This window comes from Mesocricetus auratus, unplaced genomic scaffold (assembly GCF_017639785.1).
Source record: "Mesocricetus auratus isolate SY011 unplaced genomic scaffold, BCM_Maur_2.0 Super-Scaffold_100037, whole genome shotgun sequence".
Classification (NCBI taxonomy): Eukaryota; Metazoa; Chordata; class Mammalia; order Rodentia; family Cricetidae; genus Mesocricetus; species Mesocricetus auratus.
Window position 1 is genome coordinate 7,792,314 of NW_024429215.1, and position 19,965 is coordinate 7,812,278.

Here is a 19,965-nt window from a genome sequence, read left to right on the forward strand (position 1 = left end):
GAACCAGTATACCTCAAGACCCAGCAATTCCACTCTTACGCATATACCCAAAGGATGCACACTCATACCACAAAGACATCTGTTCAGCTATGTTCTTAGCAGCATTATTTGTAATAACCAGAACTGAAAACAACATAGATGCCCCTCAACCAAAGAATGAATAAAGAAAATATGGCACATTTACAAAATGGAATACTACTCAGTGGAAAAAAACAATGACATCTTGAAATTCATAGGCAAATGGATGAAACTAGAAGAAACTATCCTAAGTGAAGTAACCCAGACACAGAAAAACAAACATAGTATGCACTCACTCATAAGTGGATATTAGACATAGAGCTAAGGATAACCAGCCTACCATCCATAACCCTAGAGAAGCTAGGAAGCAAGGAGGACCCTAAGAGAGACATACATGGATCCCTGAAAAGAAGAAAGGGACAAGACCTCCTGAGTAAACTGGAAGAACAGGCGAGTAGGAGGGAGCTAGGAGAAAGAGGAGGTGAGAAGGGAGGAGGGAGGAGAACGTGTGGTATCAGGAAGGTCCAGTTGGGGGAAGGACAGAGAAGGAGAGCAAGGAGGGAGATACCTTGATAGAGGGAGCTGTTATGGGCTTAATGAGAAATGTGGTACCAGGGAAATTCCCAGGAGTTCATAAGAATGACCCAAACTAAGAATCTAAGCAATAGTGGAGGGGCTACCTTAAATGTCCTTCCCCTATGATGAGATTGATGGCTACCTTAAATGCCATCCTAGAACCTTTATCTAATAGCTGATGGAAGCAGAAGCAAAGATTCACAGCTAAGCACCGAGCCAAGTCCAGTTGTAGAGCAGAAGGAATGATGAGCAAAGGGATCAAAACCATGTTGGGGAAACCTGCAAAAACAGCTGACCTGAGCAACTGGGGGCTCCCAAACTCCAGTCTGACAGCTGAGGAACCAGCATGAGACCAAACCAGGTCCCCTAAATTTGGGTGTCAGCTGGGAGACGTGGGAAATCAGTGGAACCAGAATTTATCCCTAGTGTATGAACTGGCTTTTTGGAGCCCATTCCCTATGAAGGGATACTCTCTCAGCCTAGATACAGGAGGGAGGGCCTTGGTCCTGCCACAAATGGTGTGACAGACCATGATGATCCCCCATGGGAGGCTTCATCCTCTATGAAAGGTGGATAGAGGTAGGATGGGGAGATGGTAAGGGGAGTGGGAGGACTTGAAGGAGAAGGAACAGGGATTGGTTTGTAACATAAGACTATTATTAAATTCAATTGTTATTAAATTTTTAAAATTTAAATGTGATTCACTAACATTTCAAAATCAGATGTCCACAGGGGAGCAGGGAAGAATAAGGAGGAAAGCAGACACATGCATATGAGAGATGGGTTCTGCACAGAGATGTCCCACAGGAGACAGAAGAGAGGAACAGGGATCTACTACTTGGAGGATTTCTCCTACAAAACCACACAAAAATTCTGAAATTCCAGTCTCATCATAGTTATCATACCACACTGTAACGTGTATTCTTTCTGCCAGCCTGGTCCCAGATCCACGTCAGTCCCAAATGAACACACAGGACGCTATATTAATTATGAAGCTATTGGCTGTTTGCTATGATTTTTCATTGGCTATCTGACTTAATTATTAATCCATAATTACTAATCTATATATTTTCACAAGGACTTATCTTACCGAGGACGCAGCCTCATGTGTCCTCTCTTTCTGAGATCACATGGCAACCCTCTACTCTTGACTACATTTTTTAGAATCCTCCTCGACTCCTAGTCCTACCTATCTTGCTTCCCTTCTGGCCAACAGTGCTTTATTCATCAACCAATAAGAGAGACATATTTACAGAATGGCATCTCCCATCACCACACTTGCAGACACTGCATACACTGAAGAGACATCACGTCTCCTTTAGAGTCTTTATTGCCAGCACTTTGTTGAGGTGTAGAAAGGGATAGCTAGGCTCTCCACTTAGGACTCTCTGAAGGCCTCATGGGCTCTCTTCTGCTCTTCCAAGCATCCAGCAATAGAACCCCAATACCTAACAGGATGATGATAGCCAGGATAAGCCGGATACAATTTTCTAATCTGTAATCTGAAGTACGAGACTCTGTGGAGAAAAAGAAAAGCAAAATTTAATGTTTTTCTGTCAACAAGCATCAACTTTATTTTTGGCTGGTTTTTCTTAAAGGACCACTACTTTTGGTCTTAGAACAAAGCACATCTCTACATGACTTATCGAAACACCGCTTCTGATAAATACACAGAACTGTATGGAGAGCTAAGGAGGCTTTTGGGTTGAATGAACTAGGGGCACTTAGACTGAAAAATTCAGCAACTGCACTTTCTACTCATGCAAGGATCATATTTCTTTGGAATAAAGCACAAAAAGAGATGTGTGTCGAAGCTCTACTGAAACCAATACAGACTATATAGATTTGAACTGGTGCTTATTCCTAGGATACTGTTATTGTGGCTCTTCTGGTTCTAGTATATTCACTGGAATCTGTGGCACAACCACATCCATATCTACTTAAAGCCCAGGTTGTAAATGCAAAGTGAAAGTTCATACTTCTGCTGCTATGTCACTTAACTTCAGTCTCACAATACACAAAGCAATAATCTAGTTAGCTTGATCAATGCTAGTTGTCTCTCTGCCCTTGATTCTTGGACAACGTATTCTGAGTACTCTGGCTTCCTAGCCTTCCCTACCTCTCTCCTGCCTCTACACACCCTTATCCTCTCCTTCAGTCCCTATTCTATAGTCATGTGTTTGTTTCTCTTGAGTTTGGAGATCCAGTGTGTTTAAACAGAGCCATCTGTGTGACCATGAGTGTACAACTCTCCATGGAAGGTTAGTGGGTTAATAAATGGTCACACAACCAATGGGAGTGATACCTCAATTTCCAGAATCTATCAATGGTGACTAGGTCATCAGGAGGATATCAGGAACTCTTCAGCCCTTCTCCCATCCATGTTTAGTCGGAGGCAGCCTCAGTGGCAAGTGCAGTTTCACTGAGTTCATAATGGAGTGGATGTATTGTGTCCAAAATGGCATTCTTTTCCCCTCTTACCATCTTCCAGCCTGCTGTCTGTTTCCATCTGACTTATCACACATAGCATGAGCACATGAGCACCAACTGAATACAAGTCAAATTTCACAATGTGTGTGAAAGGAAACAACACTTTGTACAATGAATGTGTAGTAATGAAAAGTTTTATGTGCTAGACAAAAGATCTATAGGCAACTAAGGAAAAAGGGAAGCAAGACAGGAGGTATTTCAGAGCAAAGAGAACATCAGCTGATTGTTCAGTGGCAGATGGTCAACACTGGAAACATATATACAAATAACATTATACAGACACAGAGGTTATATTTAGATAGATATAGATATAGACATAGACATAGGCATAAACATAGATATAGATATAAAACCACAATAAAAGTCATGTTCCCTGAAAAGGAGGTCTAAGATATTTTATTGAATATAGAACTCACTCAATGAGAAGTGCTCCAATGTCCTCACAGTGGCCAGGATCCAAGAGAGAGAGATTTGCTTTCCCTTCCCCTTTTATTCCTCACCTGTCCCATGTACCCCAAAGGGGCATGTGGACAGTATCTATACCATGTTCATAAAATAGGACGTGAGACAAAGACTAAAGTCCTCCTGAATGAGGAAGCTACCACAGACCCTGTCAAATTCTCTATCGCTATTAGCTAGCAAGGGGTGTGTGTTGTGTGTGTGTGTGCAAGCGTGAACACACTTCAGTAGCTTGCACAGCCAATAACTGGGTTGAACACCATACATCATGATAGTTAATGGCATATCTTTTCCAAAGGAGTATACCTGCACATGCCTTAATCTTACATAGTTTGCAGACAATGTTTAGATTCCGTAGCACAAATGAAGTGACTAGGGGCAGGATGGTGGCACAGTGTGCAAAAGCCAGCACATGCCTGATGCACAGTGGAATCGCTGCATCCTGCTGGACACACCTTGAGGCCTCTCTGAGAACAGGCTGAAAGACTAGTGCAAGAAACACGCTCACTCGTCTTGACGTAAGGTCGGAGAGCTCACTCTTCCAAGGTTAAAGTCGTAAGAACTAAAGGTCTAAGGCGTGGCTACTGCAGGATGTTTTGATCTTGGTCATGGATGTCTTATCTACAGCAACAGACTTGGTTTGAGGTGTGGTTACTCTTGACCCCAAGGTCAGATAACAGGAAATTGAGTCTAAGGTGTAGTTACCAAATATTTAGAGAATTAAGGAAAGAAAGTCAGTTTGTTCCTTATACAGGATAAAGAAATCTTTTGCCATGCTCCCCTTTTGGTTGAATATTGACGAATAAACTTGGGGCATCCAGTATTCACTTGCTTGCCCTCCCGACTCTAAAAGAAAAAAAGAAAGAAAGAAAGAAAGAAAGGAAGGAAGGAAGGAAGGAAGGAAGGAAGGAAGAAGAAATGCGCTCACCTGTGATTGGGAGTTCCAGGGGATCACTAGGCAGGGACCACGAGTAGGAACTGCGTTTGTAAGAGCCAAAGCATCTGTAGCTCCTCCTGTGCCCCAGGCTCACAGGGGAGATGAGGAAAGTGTTGTGGTGCTGGCGTGAACAGTTCTGGGGTAAGGAAGCATTTCCGCCTCTGCAGAGGATGAAGATGTCAAATGAAGGATGTGTGCAACAGAGAAGAGTCACATTTCTTTCTGAGAATCCCTGAGGTCCTGAATCCACAGTAAGGGATGGTTTCTCCTTGTAAACACCTGGAAATAAAAGGCCCTGCTATTAGTTGGTCATGGTAACACATGGCTTTAATTCTATCACTCGGGAGACAGAGGCAGATAGATATTTGTGAGTTTAAAAACAACCTGCTCTCTATTCCCTATGGAGGGATACTCTCTCAGCTTAGAAACACAGGGAGGGGGACTAGGCCATGCCCCAAAAGACATGACAGACTTTGATGATTTCTAATGAAAGGCCTCACCCTCCCTGGGGAGAAAATTGAGGATGGGATGAAGGGATTGGGGGGTTCATGGGAGGATGAGAAGGAGAGAGAACTGGGATTGATATGTAAAAATAAGGCCGTTTCTAATTTAAACAAAAACGTATATTTTTTTAAAAAGTAACCTGCTCTATATTGTGGTTTCAAAACTATACAGGGTTACGTGGTGAGGCCCTGTCTCAAAAGAATTGCGAAAAGACAATTCTTTTAGTTAGGACGTCGATTGCTGTGATGAAACACCATGACCAAGAAGCAAGTCAGGGAGGAACGGGTTCATTTGGCTTACACTTCAGTGTTACTGCTCATCACTGAAGAAGTCAGGGCAGAAAGACAAGCAGGGCGGGATGCTAGACGCAGGAGCTGATACCTGCTGCTCATCACTGAAGAAGTCAGGGCAGAAAGACAAGCAGGGCGGGATGCTAGACGCAGGAGCTGATGCCTGCTGCTCATCACTGAAGAAGTCAGGACAGAAGCAGGGTGGGATGGTAGACGCAGGAGCTGATACCTGCTGCTCATCACTGAAGAAGTCAGGGCAGAAGCAGGGAGGGATGGTAGACGCAGGAGCTGATACCTGCTGCTCATCACTGAAGAAGTCAGGGCAGACACAGGGCGGGATGGTAGACGCAGGAGCTGATGCCTGCTGCTCATCACTAAAGAAGTCAGAGCAGACATAGGGTGGGATGCTAGATACAGGAGCTGATGCCTGCTGCTCATCACTGAAGAAGTCAGGGCAGACACAGGGTGGGATGGTAGACGCAGGAGCTGATGCAGAGGCCATCAGCGAGTGCTGCTGACTAGCTGGCTCCCCCTGGTTTGCTCAGCCCACATTTTTAGAGAACCCAGAACCACCAGCCCAGCCATGCCATCAGCCACAATGGACTTGTCCCTCCCCCATTGGTCACTACTTGAGAAAACGCCTTGAGAAAAGCCGGATCTCATGGAGACATTTACTCAACTGACACTCCTTCCTCTCTGATGACTCTAGCTTGTGTCAAGTTGACACACACAAAAAAACTAGACAGGCTGGGCATTGGTGGCACACGCCTTTAATCCCAGCCCTTGGGAGGCAGAGGCAGGAGGATCTCTGTGAGTTTGAGGCCAGCCTGGTCTACAGAGAGAGTTCCAGGACAGCCTCCAAAACAATACAGAGAACCCCTGTCTTGAAAAAAAACTAGACAGCACAGCCCATTTTGTTTTGTTTTTCTAATCCTCTTTTTTCATATTTTTTATTTAACTTTTTACACATGTCACTCTCAGTTCCCTCTCCCTCCCCTCCCGCCCCACCCCCACTCCATTCTCCATTTTTTAGCCTGCTTAAAAATAAGCCTACGATTCACAGAGTCTGACCACAGAGAAGAAAAGATGACGACAAAAGGAAGCTCGTCTATTTATTGCTAATCTACAGAGGTCACAAAACTTGCTTTTATTATCTTCCATGAACCAATACCATCGAGAGGCTCTAGGAAGGCAGAAAGCACCTCTCAGTTCCATGAACTCTACCCCTTAGGGGCTAGAGTCACCTCTCAGAAGGGAGGCTGTAACGCATTCAGAAAAGAGGGAGGATCACAAACCAAAGCAGAAGGCTGGGAATGCATCGCAGCTGACCAAGTGTTTGCCTAATACGCACAGTGCCCTGTGTTCTATGCCCATCACCATGTGAATGGTGTCACTGTCCGGGTCTATAATGCACTACTAGGGGAGTAGAAGCAAGGGGATCATAAACTCAAGACTAAGTTTGTGGGTACACGGCAAGCTCCATGCCAGTATGAGATATGTGAGAACATGTCTCCAAAAAAATCAAGAAAAAAATGGAAATTGAAAAAGTAAAGGATGAAATGTGAGGAGAGGAAGAAAGAGAAGGAGTGGAGCAGAGACAAGAGGGGAAATGGCAGGGGTGAGGGAGAGGGAGAGGAGGAGAATGGAGGGGAGGGGAGAGATTAATACATGGGAGCAGAGACACAGGGCAGGGCCTGTGATGGGGCATATGTGGTTCAGTGAGACTGATGCTAAAGAACAGTGTTCTTGGGCAGGTCCTCACCTGTCACCACCAGCTCCAGTCTGTCACTCTGTGACCATTGACCTTCCTTGGTGTATTCACAGTAGTAATCTCCCGCATTACTGAGTGTCATCCTCTGCAGACTGAATTCAAACACCTCCTGGGCTCCCTCCGGGGTACGATCAGACCATCTTCCATAAGGTCCATAATGGTATAGACGCACTGTGGTCACCCCTGGAGGGGTCCTGCAGAAGATGCTCACATCACTGCCTGTGGAAATCACAGCTCCTGGAACTGCCCAGATGGAAGGCTGGGGTGGTGGCCCTGGAGAGACACAGAAAAAAAAACTCAGTAGTCAACTAATGTCAGGAAAGCCAGGATCCCAAGGAGTCGTAGAGTAGCTCCATCATCCATTACTAATCAAGAAAATGTCCCCACAGACATGCCCATAGGCCACTACGGTGGGGGCAATTCCTCAGTTGATGTCTGTAACCTGTTGTCTTCCCCACCAGCTGCCTGAACCCCCAAATAACACACAGGACATTATATTAATTATAAGCTATTGACCATTTGTTATTGTTTCTCATTGGCTATCTCTGACTTAATTATTGACCCATAATCACCATATATATTTTTACAAGAACTTATCTTTCCTAGGACTCCTGCCGGGATTCACATGGCGACCAGCTTCTTTACTACATTTTCCAGAATCCTCCTAGACTCCTAGTCCCACGTATCTTGCTTCCCTACTGGCCAACAGTGCTTTATTGACATATACACAGAACTTCCCATCAGATGTCTCTTCTTCCCAGATAACTCTACCTTGTGTCTTGTTGGAAGAAAACTAAACAGCTCACCTCCAAAGTGAAGACTCATCATTTTCAGAATTAAGTTCCTAGCATATTTCCAAAGACCTAATCATCTTTAGTGTTCACAAACAATGTTAAGAGTAACTCTCCTACCTTAGTGCTAACAACTGTCTAAGTCCTTGTCTCCTCCCAGCCCAGGAACGGACCCTGTGGGTGGCCATTCCTATCACCAAACCTTCCCACTTAACTGGCACAATCAACAGGAAACAGCATTAAATCACTAACCTATGTCTGACTTTGGCTCTTGCTTCCATGAAAACTCGACCACTGTTCCATCTCCAATATCACACAAAGGCAGGGAGCCTCCGAAAATAAATGAATCCCATCTGGGCAACACCCACATTTGACAGCATTTATTTCATTTATTTCTGTCTCATGGATGATGTGTCTTGTCAAGGGCAGACCTCAGTAAGAGAGCCAGACAGCCAGGCATTGGTGGCGCACGCCTTTAATCCCAGCACTCGGGAGGCAGAGGCGGGCGGATCTCTGTGAGTTCGAGACCAGCCTGGACTACCAAGGGAGTTCCAGGACAGCCTCCAAAGCCACAGAGAAACCCTGTCTCAAAAAATAAAACCAAAGAGAGCCAGACAATAGCCCAAGTGAGAAGAGATGGAAGGGAAAAGAAAACAAATCAAATGTCTGTATCCTCAAAAGGAAGCATGTGTGATGTGGGAAGTCCTGTGTATGTGTCAATAAAGCACTGTTGGCCAATAGGGAACTAAGATAGGTGGGACTAGGAGTCGAGGAGGACTCTGGATAGGAGAAACACAGAGAGTCAAGATGTACCACCATGGAGTAGGAAGCCCAGAAATCTCTCCGGTAAGAGAAATACTTAGATTAGCAATTATGGGATAAATACTTAAGTCAGAGCTAGCCAGTAAGAAACAAGCAGGGCCAACAGCTTCATAATTAATATAGCCTTCTGCGTGTTTATTTGGGACTGATGCGGGTCTGGAACCAGGCTGGCAGGAAGGCTTCTCTCAAGGAAAAGGCTTCCCTTTACACGTGTGTGTGCAGGTAGCCCCTCCTCTGTGCCATTTGTTTCAATATCCATCAGAGACAGATTTCAAGCAGGCATTGCTAGTATTTGGGGGAGAATATCCACATCAAAGATGGCTGCAGTACCAAGGACTAATCATTAAGTAAGTGTGCCATAGGCTGCCAATGAAAATCTCAGTGTCTGCTCAAGATGCTTCAAGCTCCTCCCACGCTACTCCCAGCCAAACCCCATTTCCCTAGGATAAAACAGAGAACAGACTCACCATCCTGTGCCCAGATCCTCTGCTCCATTAAAAACACTGAAAACAGAGCAAAGGGCCTGATAAGAGAAGTCTGTTTTGTGATACATTGATCCCGACCCTAGAACTCAGATCAAAAGAGGAGGGTCAGATGGACAGGCTGAGGCCAGGGAAGACTCCTCTGCAGCCATCAGGCCAGGTCTTCGTAGAGGAAGGGAACTGTGAGAGGAAACAGGTTAAAAATCTGGGATTCTGGCCCGAGGCCCGCCGCGCCCTACCGCGCCAGAGCCGAGTGGCCCCATGGAGCCCGCGCGCTCCCGCCTGCTGGGGGAGGGCGGACAGGGCGCGGGGACCAGACAGGCCGAGGCAGGCGCTGTTTCTCTTTCGGCTTTCCCGGGCTCGGAGGTGGGCGCGCCGGCGGACTGAGGAGCGGCAGCGGCCGCTAGGTATGAAAAAGCAGGGCTGTCAGAGGGAGAGATGACAGTGGTCTGTGCTCAGGCGGGACGTTCATGCTCATGCGTCAGGACATCTACCAAGAACACTGCACAAGCCACTGGGACCAGCTTTGCATCCACTTAGTGCCCCTGTTTGCCTGAACTGCCAAAGCCAGCTAACCACGAATGGCTACCCAAAGGAAACACTTGGTGAAAGACTTCAACCCCTACATCACCTGCTATATTTGTAAAGGGTACCTGATCAAGCCAACAACAGTGACAGAATGCCTCCATACATGTACGTATGTTTATGTCATCTGCTCATCAGAATTTATCTCTGTGTTTGTTCCTTTAAGACTGGTGCACCAGGCTTCGTCTTGTCTGGATTTTAAGTTTTAAAAATCAGTCTTGGAATTATTTCCAAGTTAATTGTCAGAATATTTATTAATGGGATGTCATAAGCATGAGGTTTTCCTACCAGTTGAATCTTAATACATGTTGACTTTTAAAACCAGATTGTAAAATGTTCTTAAAAGGCTTTAATTAGTTATGAATTTGCAAAAAGTGAACTATTTCAGTTTTTTAAATGACTCTGAAGGAGTTAGAGGATGCCTGTGATTGATTCTTTCTTTCACCAATAATAGCACTGTCATCGTTTCCTGAGAACCTAGTGGGAATGCAGGTTGTCCACAGACAACTACCTGTCTTTTAAGTAGTTGCCTTGGTGTGAGGAGCCGCCCTCCCTATCGCTATTGCCGTTAGAAGATGGCGCTGACATCTGCTGTCAGTTGGAGTTAACCGTTAGAAGATGGCGCTGACATCTGCTGTCAGTTGGAGTTAACCGTTTAAGCTGTGCCTCTCCCATGGCGTCATCTGGGGTGATGTGCAAACCACCAATCCCGGCTCTACACGTCTCACTCGGAGCTCCTAGGCTTATATAAGGGGCTGGGTTTCTTAGCTTGGGGTCTCCCTCTAAGAAGCTGATCATCTATCTCTCAAGATGCATTAAAGCTTTACTGCAGAAGGATCCGAGTGTTCTGCGTCGTTCTTGCTGGCGAGACGGTAGCGCGGGACATCTGGTGCCGAAACCCGGGAACTCTTCAACATCGCCGGCGCCGCGGGAGACCCCTCGGAAGACGGGGCGGATTCAGAACTGCAGGGACGTAAGTTCAGAGAGGTATGCTTTATCCTGAATACCCCTTTCTCGACTTTGGCCTTAGTTTGTCATCACCGTGGGACGGGTCAGTGGAGGCTTTGGTGCTAGTCCTGTTTGTCCTTCTCCTTCATCGTGGCTGGTGCTGTCAGTCTGGTGCTGTCAGTCTGGTGCTGTCAGTCTGGTGCTGTCAGTCTGGTAACGGAGTTGAGCGCCGTTTTTTAGATAAGCCGCCAGCGCGATGGGGTTGTCACAGTCAGTGGTTACTGCCCTACAGACTGTGCTAAAACAAAGAGATCTTAAAATTGCACCACGAACACTTCAAAATTTTGTGAAGGAGGTAGATAGAGTGGCACCATGGTATGCTTGTTCCGGGTCCCTCACTGTGGCCTCATGGAACAAGCTAGGTAAAGAACTAGACAGGAAGCATGCAGAAGGAGATCTCCACTTAGGTACCAAAGCCATTTGGAAGCTAGTTAAAAACTGCTTGGAGGATGAGGCCTGTCACCCTGCTATAATAGAAAGTCAGGGAACCTTAGAGGAAGTTCAGGATAGCATGTCAGAAACTGAACGGAGTGAGAGAATGGGAGCTCGCAAAAGGAAAGACATGTCTAAGAAAAAAGGCCCTCCCCAAGAAGTTAAGAAAGGGGGAGAGAAAGAAGGGAGTGATCATTCACCCCCTAACAAATCTAAGAAAAAGAAAAAGCCAGAATCTAGTCTATACCCTACAGTAGAGCTAGAAGCCTTGGAGCTAGATAATTCTGATTCTGACACTCTGTATTCTAGCGAAGAAGGTGGTCTAGAGGAGGAGGTGGCACGGTATGAGGAAGAAAGATATCACCCTGATAGACACCGGCCACTGAAAACAAAAATGAATGTGAGACCACCGCCTATAAATCCGGCGGGCTCACGCCCCTCAGCGCCTCCGCAGTATGAGCTTCGGCTGAATACTGGTACTGACTCCTTTTTACCTTTAGAGGAACGGAGAAAAATACAAATGGCTTTTCCAGTATTCGAGAATGTGGAAGGCGGAAGAGTACATACCCCTGTAGATTACAATCAAATCAAAGAATTGGCCGAATCCGTTCGTAATTATGGGGTCAATGCTAACTTTACCACAATACAGGTAGAAAGGCTTGCTAATTTTGCCATGACTCCCACTGACTGGCAGACGACAGTGAAAGCAGTGCTTCCCAACATGGGACAATACATGGAATGGAAGGCTCTCTGGTATGATGCAGCCCAGGCACAAGCTAGAGTTAATGCCACAGCTGAAGATGAGAATCAGAGGCAGTGGACATTTGAAATGCTGACAGGTCAGGGTCAACATGCCCTTAATCAAACCAACTACATCTGGGGTGTCTATGGTCAGGTGTCGGCCGCCGCTATTAAAGCATGGAAGGCCCTCACAAAAGGGGAGAGTCCAGTGGACACCTTACAAAGATTGTCCAAGGACCCCAAGAGCCATTTTCAGACTTTGTGGCCAGAATGACAGAGGCCGCCAGTCGCATCTTTGGTGATTCAGAACAAGCTATGCCCCTGATTGAGCAACTTGTCTATGAACAAGCAACCCAGGAATGTCGAGCGGCTATCGCCCTCGCAAAAGCAAAGGTTTACAAGATTGGCTCAGAGTGTGCAGGGAGCTGGGGGACCCCTAACCAATGCAGGACTAGCTGCCGCCATTTTACAAACGCACAGGTATAGAGATTTATCTAATCGAAAAGCTTGTTTTAATTGTGGGAGAATGGGGCACCTTAAGAAAGATTGTCAAGCCCCTGAAAGAACAAGAGAATCGAAGCTTTGCCATCGTTGTGGTAAAGGTTATCATAGGGCTAGCGAATGCAGGTCAGTCCGGGATGTAAAAGGGAGGCTTCTGCCCCCTATTGAAGAACCCAAGGTACCCCAATCAAAAAACGGGTCACGGGGCCCATGGTCCCAGGGCCCTCAGAAATATGGGAACCAATTTCAGAAAAGCAATCAAGAGGAAGTAGAGGCTTCCGAGGAACCCCCGGAATGGACTTGCGTGCCGCCTCCGACTTCTTACTCATGCCCCAAATGAATGTTCAACCGGTCCCAGTCCATTCCCCTGGACCTTTGCCCCCTGCCACCATTGGGCTTATTCTGGGCCGTGGCTCCTTAACTTTACAGGGACTCATTATATATCCTGGAATTGTTGACCCGTATCATAAAGAGGAGATTCAAGTTCTCTGTTCTAGCCCTCGGGGTGTATTTTCTATAAAGCAGGGAGATAGAATTGCACAACTGGTGTTGCTGCCCTCCCTCGGGGATGGAGAAACCTACACTTTACAAAAAAGGGCTATGGGATCTTCTGGAAGTGATTCAGCCTATCTGGCTATACCCCTAAATGAGAGACCTACAATAAAATTGTTAATTAATGGAAAAGAATTTGAAGGGATAATGGATATGGGAGCAGACAAAAGCATTATTTCACTCCATTGGTGGCCGAAGTCTTGGCCCACTGTTGTTTCATCTCATTCTCTACAAGGTCTTGGATACCAGTCCTCTCCTGCCATCAGTGCCTCAGCCTTAACCTGGCGGAATGCTGAGGGCAAACAGGGATGTTTTACCCCTATGTGTTGCCACTCCCTGTAAATTTATGGGGACGGGATGTGTTACAAGCCATGGGCATGACCCTAACTAATGAATACTCCCCCAGGCATCAGCCATTATGGCAAAGATGGGGTATACAAACGGTAGAGGCTTGGGTAGGCAAGAACAAGGCAGAATAAAACCCATTACGCAACACGGAAATCGGGGTAGAAAAGGACTGGGTTTTATTTAGGGGCCGTTGAGGCTTCACGACCCATACCATGGAAAACAGAGGAGCCGTTATGGGTCTCTCAATGGCCTCTATCCTCTGAAAAATTAGAGGCTGTCACAAGATTAGTGCAAGAACAGGAACGGCTGGGGCATCTAGAGCCTTCTACCTCCCCATGGAATACACCAATTTTTGTTATTAAGAAGAAATCTGGGAAGTGGAGATTACTCCATGACCTGCGGGCCATTAACAATCAGATGCATCTTTTTGGCCCTGTTCAAAGAGGCCTTCCTTTGCTTTCTGCACTTCCTCAAGATTGGAAGCTTATTATTATAGATATTAAGGATTGTTTCTTCTCTATTCCACTTTACCCACGGGATAGACCAAGGTTTGCCTTCACTATCCCTTCTCTTAATCATATGGAACCAGACAAGAGATTTCAGTGGAAGGTACTGCCGCAAGGCATGGCCAATAGCCCAACAATATGTCAGCTGTATGTGCAGGAGGCTTTGGAGCCAATTAGGAAGCAATTTACATCTTTAATCGTTATCCATTATATGGACGATATTCTTATTTGTCACAAAGAGTTAGATGTTTTACAAAAGGCTTTCCCCATGCTGGTGGCTGAATTAAAACAGTGGGGATTAGAGATTGCCTCAGAAAAGGTTCAAATTGCAGATACAGGCCTCTTTTTGGGCTCAATGATTACTCCCAAAAATATAGTTCCTCAGAAAATAGAAATTCGCAAAGACCACTTACAAACATTAAATGATTTTCAGAAACTTCTGGGAGATATAAATTGGTTGAGGCCCTTTTTAAAAATTCCATCTGCTGATCTAAAACCCCTCTTCGATCTCCTGGAGGGTGAGCCTCATATCTCCTCACCCAGAAAATTTACCCCTGCCGCCCACCGAGCCTTACAGATGGTGGAAGAGGCCTTACAGGAAGCACAATTACAACGTATTGAGGAGTCACTACCTTTTAATCTGTGTGTTTTTAAGACAGCTCAATTGCCAACTGCAGTCCTGTGGCAACATGGACCATTACTTTGGATTCATCCAAATGCTTCCCCTGCTAAGATTATTGACTGGTACCCTGATGCTGTTGCACAGCCCGCGCTTCGCGGAATAAAAGCAGCTGTTACACATTTTGGCAGGGATCCTGATTCCTTGATTGTGCCTTATACTGCTGCACAAGTTCAGACCTTGGCAGCCACATCTAGTGATTGGGCAGTTTTAGTTACTTCCTTTTCAGGACAAATTGATAATCATTTTCCAAAGCATCCAATTTTACAGTTTGCCCTAAACCAGGCTATAGTGTTTCCACAAGTGACAGCTAAAGACCCACTCCCAGATGGGACTGTGGTGTACACTGATGGATCAAAAACTGGTATGGGAGCTTATGTGGTCAAGGATAGGGTTATATCTAAACAATATAATGAAACTTCACCTCAAGTTGTAGAATGTCTGATAGTACTGGAGGTTCTTGAGGCTTTTCCAGGACCCCTCAATATTGTATCAGATTCCTCTTATGTGGTTAATGCAGTTAATCTCCTTGAGATAGCTGGAATAATAAGATCCTCCAGCAGAGTTGCTAACATCTTTCAAAAGATACAAGCTGCCTTGTTAAATAGGAGATTTCCTGTTTTCATTACCCATGTCCGAGCACATTCTGGACTCCCAGGTCCCATGTCCTTAGGGAATGACTTAGCGGACAAGGCTACAAAGCTGGTGGCCGCTGCCTTGTCTACCCATGCACAAGCAGCAAAAGAATTCCATAAGCGCTTTCATGTGACGGCTGAGACCTTGCGCCGTCGTTTTGCTCTATCCAGGAAAGAGGCTAGGGAAATTGTTACTCAATGCCAGAATTGCTGCGAATTCTTACCTACTCCCCACATGGGAATAAACCCACGTGGCATTAGACCATTGCAGATGTGGCAGATGGATGTTACTCATATTCCCTCTTTTGGAAGGCTTCAATATGTTCATGTTTCTGTTGACACCTGTTCTGGCGTAATGTTCGCCACACCCCTAACAGGGGAAAAGGCCTCATATGTGATTCAACATTGCCTTGAGGCCTGGAGTGCTTGGGGAAAACCCAGAATTTTAAAAACAGACAATGGACCAGCATATACCTCTCAAAAATTCCGACAGTTTTGTCGGCAAATGGATGTTACCCATCTAACTGGCCTACCTTATAACCCTCAAGGACAGGGCATTGTGGAACGTGCCCATCGTACACTCAAATCATATCTGATTAAACAAAAGGGGAGTATTGAGGATGTTCTACCCTCGGTACCAAGAGTTGCTGTATCCATGGCACTTTTTACCCTTAATTTCTTGAACTCTGATGCCCAAGGCCACACTGCGGCCGATCGCCACAGTTTAGAGCCTGATAGGCCAAAAGAAATGGTAAAATGGAAAGATGTCTTGACTGATCTCTGGAAAGGCCCGGATCCTATTCTTATAAGATCCAGGGGAGCTGTGTGTGTTTTTCCACAGGAGGAAGAAAACCCCCTGTGGATCCCTGAAAGACTCACTCGAAGAGCTCCTTCACAACTCCAGAATAAGAAGGATGGAGGCCAAGTGGGTGATGAAGACTCTCCTACTCGGGATGATGGTTCCTAGTATGATGGGAGAGTTACGGTGGGCCATCATGTCTACCTTCCCCTACCGATGCCAGTGATGCAGAATGCCCAGGTGTTCCCTAGATTTTTCACAACTAATAGAGAGTTGGGGCTTGCCTTTTTGCCTTTAGATCCTCAGATACAGAGTTTTCAGGATGAGAGAACCTTGTCATTAGTAGGAAGCTTGTGCTTTACTGTGATTTCTTCATTAAAGGATAATTTTATTCATATGGATCCAGAAAGATCTAATGCTAATCCTTTTGAATTAATGGAAGCTGTACTGATCTTTCTCCTATGATAGTGAGAAGGGACAGATTACTTTTGATTGGAAAGGGGCATTAGGCAACAGTCTGAGTGAGGGACAGAGCTATGGATCATCTGATTGGTCCTCCTCCAATGTTAAGTATACCCCTTTTAAGAGAACTAATTATTCAGCTGCCCTTTATTTGGGTTGTGAGTAATGATACCTTAGGTAAGAATCAGAAAGAAATAAATTGCTCTGCTTAGAATTGTTTTTATGCATTATGCTGGGATGCTATTAAGCACCCTTTTGCTTTGGTAATGCGCATGCCTCGATTTGTTCCAGTTCCTGTTGAGACGCCAAGTAATTTGAGTTTGTTTAGGGAAAAGCGAGATTTTTGGGATCTCTGCTATTATTGTGGGCCTGATAGCCACCGCCGCGGTTACTGCTTCGGTTACCGCCTCGGCCCTTGCACTTTCTGCCACTGTGCAGACAACTCAAACCATTAATGAACTATAGGCCACTGTGACCATGGTCCTAGATAAACAGGCCACTGCCAATTCTCAGATACAAGGAGGCCTGATGTTGGTAAACCAACAGATTAATTTGGTTCAGGAACAATTGGATATATTGTGGCAGATGGCCCAATTGGGATGTGAACAAAAGTTGCCTGGCCTTTGTGTCACTTCAGTACAATATGAGAATTTTACAAGAGCAGCTAACCTGTCACAAGCTCTGTCTCAACATTTATTACAGAATTGGACTTTTGAGTTTGAGCAGACACTCCGTGAGTTGAGAATGGCGATCCTGCAAGTGAATTCGACGCATCTGGATCTTTCTCTGATGGAAGGCCTCTCCTCCTGGATTTCATCTGCATTTTCTTATTTTAAGGAATGGGTGGGGGTAGGATCATTTAGCCTAGTTCTCTGCTGTGGAATAGTGTTGATGCTTTGGATGGTGTGTAAGCTCAGAGCCCAAACAAAAGAGACAAAGTGGTGGTGGCACAAGCACTTGCTGCCTTAGAACACGGAGCCTCCCCTGACATTTGGTTAACCATGTTAAAGCAATAGGTCGCTGGCCTCCCAGCTCTTGCACCCCACGAGGCTAGTCTCATTGCACGGGATAGAGTGGGTAGGCTTCAGCAGCCCAAGGAGTTGCAAGGCTAAGCACTGCACAGGAGAGGTCTGCGGTATAACGACTTTCTCCTGGGAGATAAGTCATCTTGCATGAAGGTTCTATGTCATGATCTCCTTCCCCCAGAAAAACGACATCGGACTGGTCAGGGCTCTCTCTGGGGATAAGACCCTGGAGAGGAGCTTTGTACATGTTCCGAATTTGCACATGGGGATTTGACCTCTATCTCCACTCCAAAGTTGTGGGTGTCCTATTGCTTCAAAAATAAATGAATAGGGGGAGATGTGAGGAGCCGCCCTCGCTATCGCTATTGCCGTTAGAAGATGGCGCTGACATCTGCTGTCAGTTGGAGTTAACCGTTAGAAGATGGCGCTGACATCTGCTGTCAGTTGGAGTTAACCGTTTAAGCTGTGCCTCTCCCGTGGCGTCATCTGGGGTGATGTGCAAACCACCAATCCCGGCTCTACACGTCTCACTCGGAGCTCCTAGGCTTATATAAGGGGCTGGGTTTCTTAGCTTGGGGTCTCCCTCTAAGAAGCTGATCATCTATCTCTCAAGATGCATTAAAGCTTTACTGCAGAAGGATCCGAGTGTTCTGCGTCGTTCTTGCTGGCGAGACGGTAGCGCGGGACACCTTGGTAATTCTGAAGCTTGCCAAGTTAGAAACTATTGTAATACTGCCATGGCTGAAGAACTTGTAAGATTTTATTGTCTCCTGTCTTACCAGAGGGAAGGAGACATTTTTATAACCACTTGTTTTGTGTGAGTGTATACTTTCTGTATTTTCTGCCAGTAAAGTTTTAGACTTCAGTGGAACTAATTCCAGCATGCTCAGTTTAATGTCTATCAGGTGTTCTAAACTAGATGCTCTGTGTACTGAAATCATTTTAGCTTTTCCATTATCTTGAAGCAGTTTGGAGTGGGTGTAGGGGAGAGAGTATTCAGATTGTCCTCAATGTATATATGTGTAAAGGAAGTTTCTCCAACTCTGTCTCACAGCTATGGAGTGTTGGACCTGAATTGAGCTCCAAAGCCTGTTCAGTTTCTCATATAGCAGCAGTGGCTTTTTTTCAAGGGATCCTTTGAGCTCATCTCCCCTGATGAACAGATAGAATTCAGACTCATTGTTTCAAGGAAATGAGATTTAAAAAAATCATATGTAAATTAAAATGACAAACTTTATGTTACATATAATTTAATCACAATTATAAAAAGCAGAATTTTATTGAAAACTGTTTGAACATACTGATGCCTACTGGTTCTTGTGATCAGCTGTGTTCACATATACTGTGAAAAATCTGTCTAGTGGTGTTGATGGGTACTCCTCTGGGATAGTAATTGGCTCATGCTGTTCAACTAGCAGTTAACTATGAAATGTCTTCTATAGCTAATTTGTCCTTGTCTTGTATTTAACTTGAACAGTTAATAATAAATTGTCATTGAAAACAAAAAAAAATCTGGGATTCTGTATTCACTACAGTAGCTGTCCTATAAACAAATGATAAACGGGCTGAGAAAGAAATCAGAGGAACATCACCCTTTACAATAGCCACAAACAACTTAAAATATCTTGGGGTAACTCTAGCCAAACAAGTGAAAGACCCATATGACAAGAACTTTGAGTCTTTGAAGAAAGAAATTAATGAAGAAAACGGAAAGATCTCCCATGCTCTTGGATAGGTTGAATCAACATAATAAAAATGGCAATCTTACCAAAAGCAATCTACAGATTCAATGCAATCCCCATCAAAATCCCAACATAGTTCTTCACAGACCTCGAAAGAAAACACTCAGCTACGTATGGAAAAACAAAACACCCAGGATAGCTAAAACAATCCTGTACAATAAAAGGAACTTCAGGAGGCATCACCATCCCTGATTTCAAGCACTACTATAGAGCTATAGTAATGAAAACAGCTTGGTATTGGCACAAAAACAGGCATGAGGATCAATGGAATCAAGACCCGTCCATTAATCCACTCAACTATGAACACCTGTTTTTTTATAAAGAAGCTAAAATTATACAATTGGAAAAAAGAAAGCATCTTCAACAAATGGTGCTGGCATAACTGGAGGCTGACATGTAGAAGACTGCAGACAGATCCATGTCTATTGCCATGCACAAAACTTAAGTCCACATGGATCAAAGACCTCAGCATAAACCCAGTTCCACTGAAGCTGACAGAAGAGAAAGTGGGAAGTTGCCTGCAATGCACTGGCACAGAAGACCACTTCCTAAATATAACAACCAGTAGCACAGACACTGAGACTGACAATTAATAAATGGGACCTCCTGAAACTTCTGTAAGGCAAAGGACACAGTCAACAAGTCAACAAGGCAAAACGGCAGCCTACAGAGGTCTGATCTCCAAAACACATGAAGAACTCAAAAAACTATACATCAAAATACCAAATAAATCAATTTTTAAAATGGAGTACTGCTCTAAACAGAGAATTCTCAATAAAAGAATACCAAATGGCCAAAAGACATTTAAGG

General features: G+C 45.0%; 1 protein-coding gene across 4 annotated transcripts in view; it reads right to left on the reverse strand.

The window, feature by feature from the left end:
• Nucleotides 1-1,886: 1,886 nt before the first annotated feature.
• LOC101841495 (leukocyte immunoglobulin-like receptor subfamily A member 5) overlaps nt 1,887-19,965 on the reverse strand; it is a 19,925-nt gene continuing 1,846 nt past the window's right edge. For 2 of the 4 annotated variants that reach the window (XM_021235399.2, XM_021235401.2), the window contains 4 exons: nt 9,126-9,161; nt 7,037-7,318; nt 4,472-4,759; nt 1,887-2,111 (listed from right to left, as the gene is read on the reverse strand). In XM_021235399.2, coding sequence (XP_021091058.1) covers nt 1,960-2,111; nt 4,472-4,759; nt 7,037-7,318; nt 9,126-9,161 — 758 coding nt within the window. In that variant the 3' untranslated portion in view covers nt 1,887-1,959. The remainder of the gene's footprint in view (nt 2,112-4,471; nt 4,760-7,036; nt 7,319-9,125; nt 9,162-19,965) is intronic. The other 2 variants (XM_021235400.2, XM_021235402.2) reach the window with 1 other exon arrangement.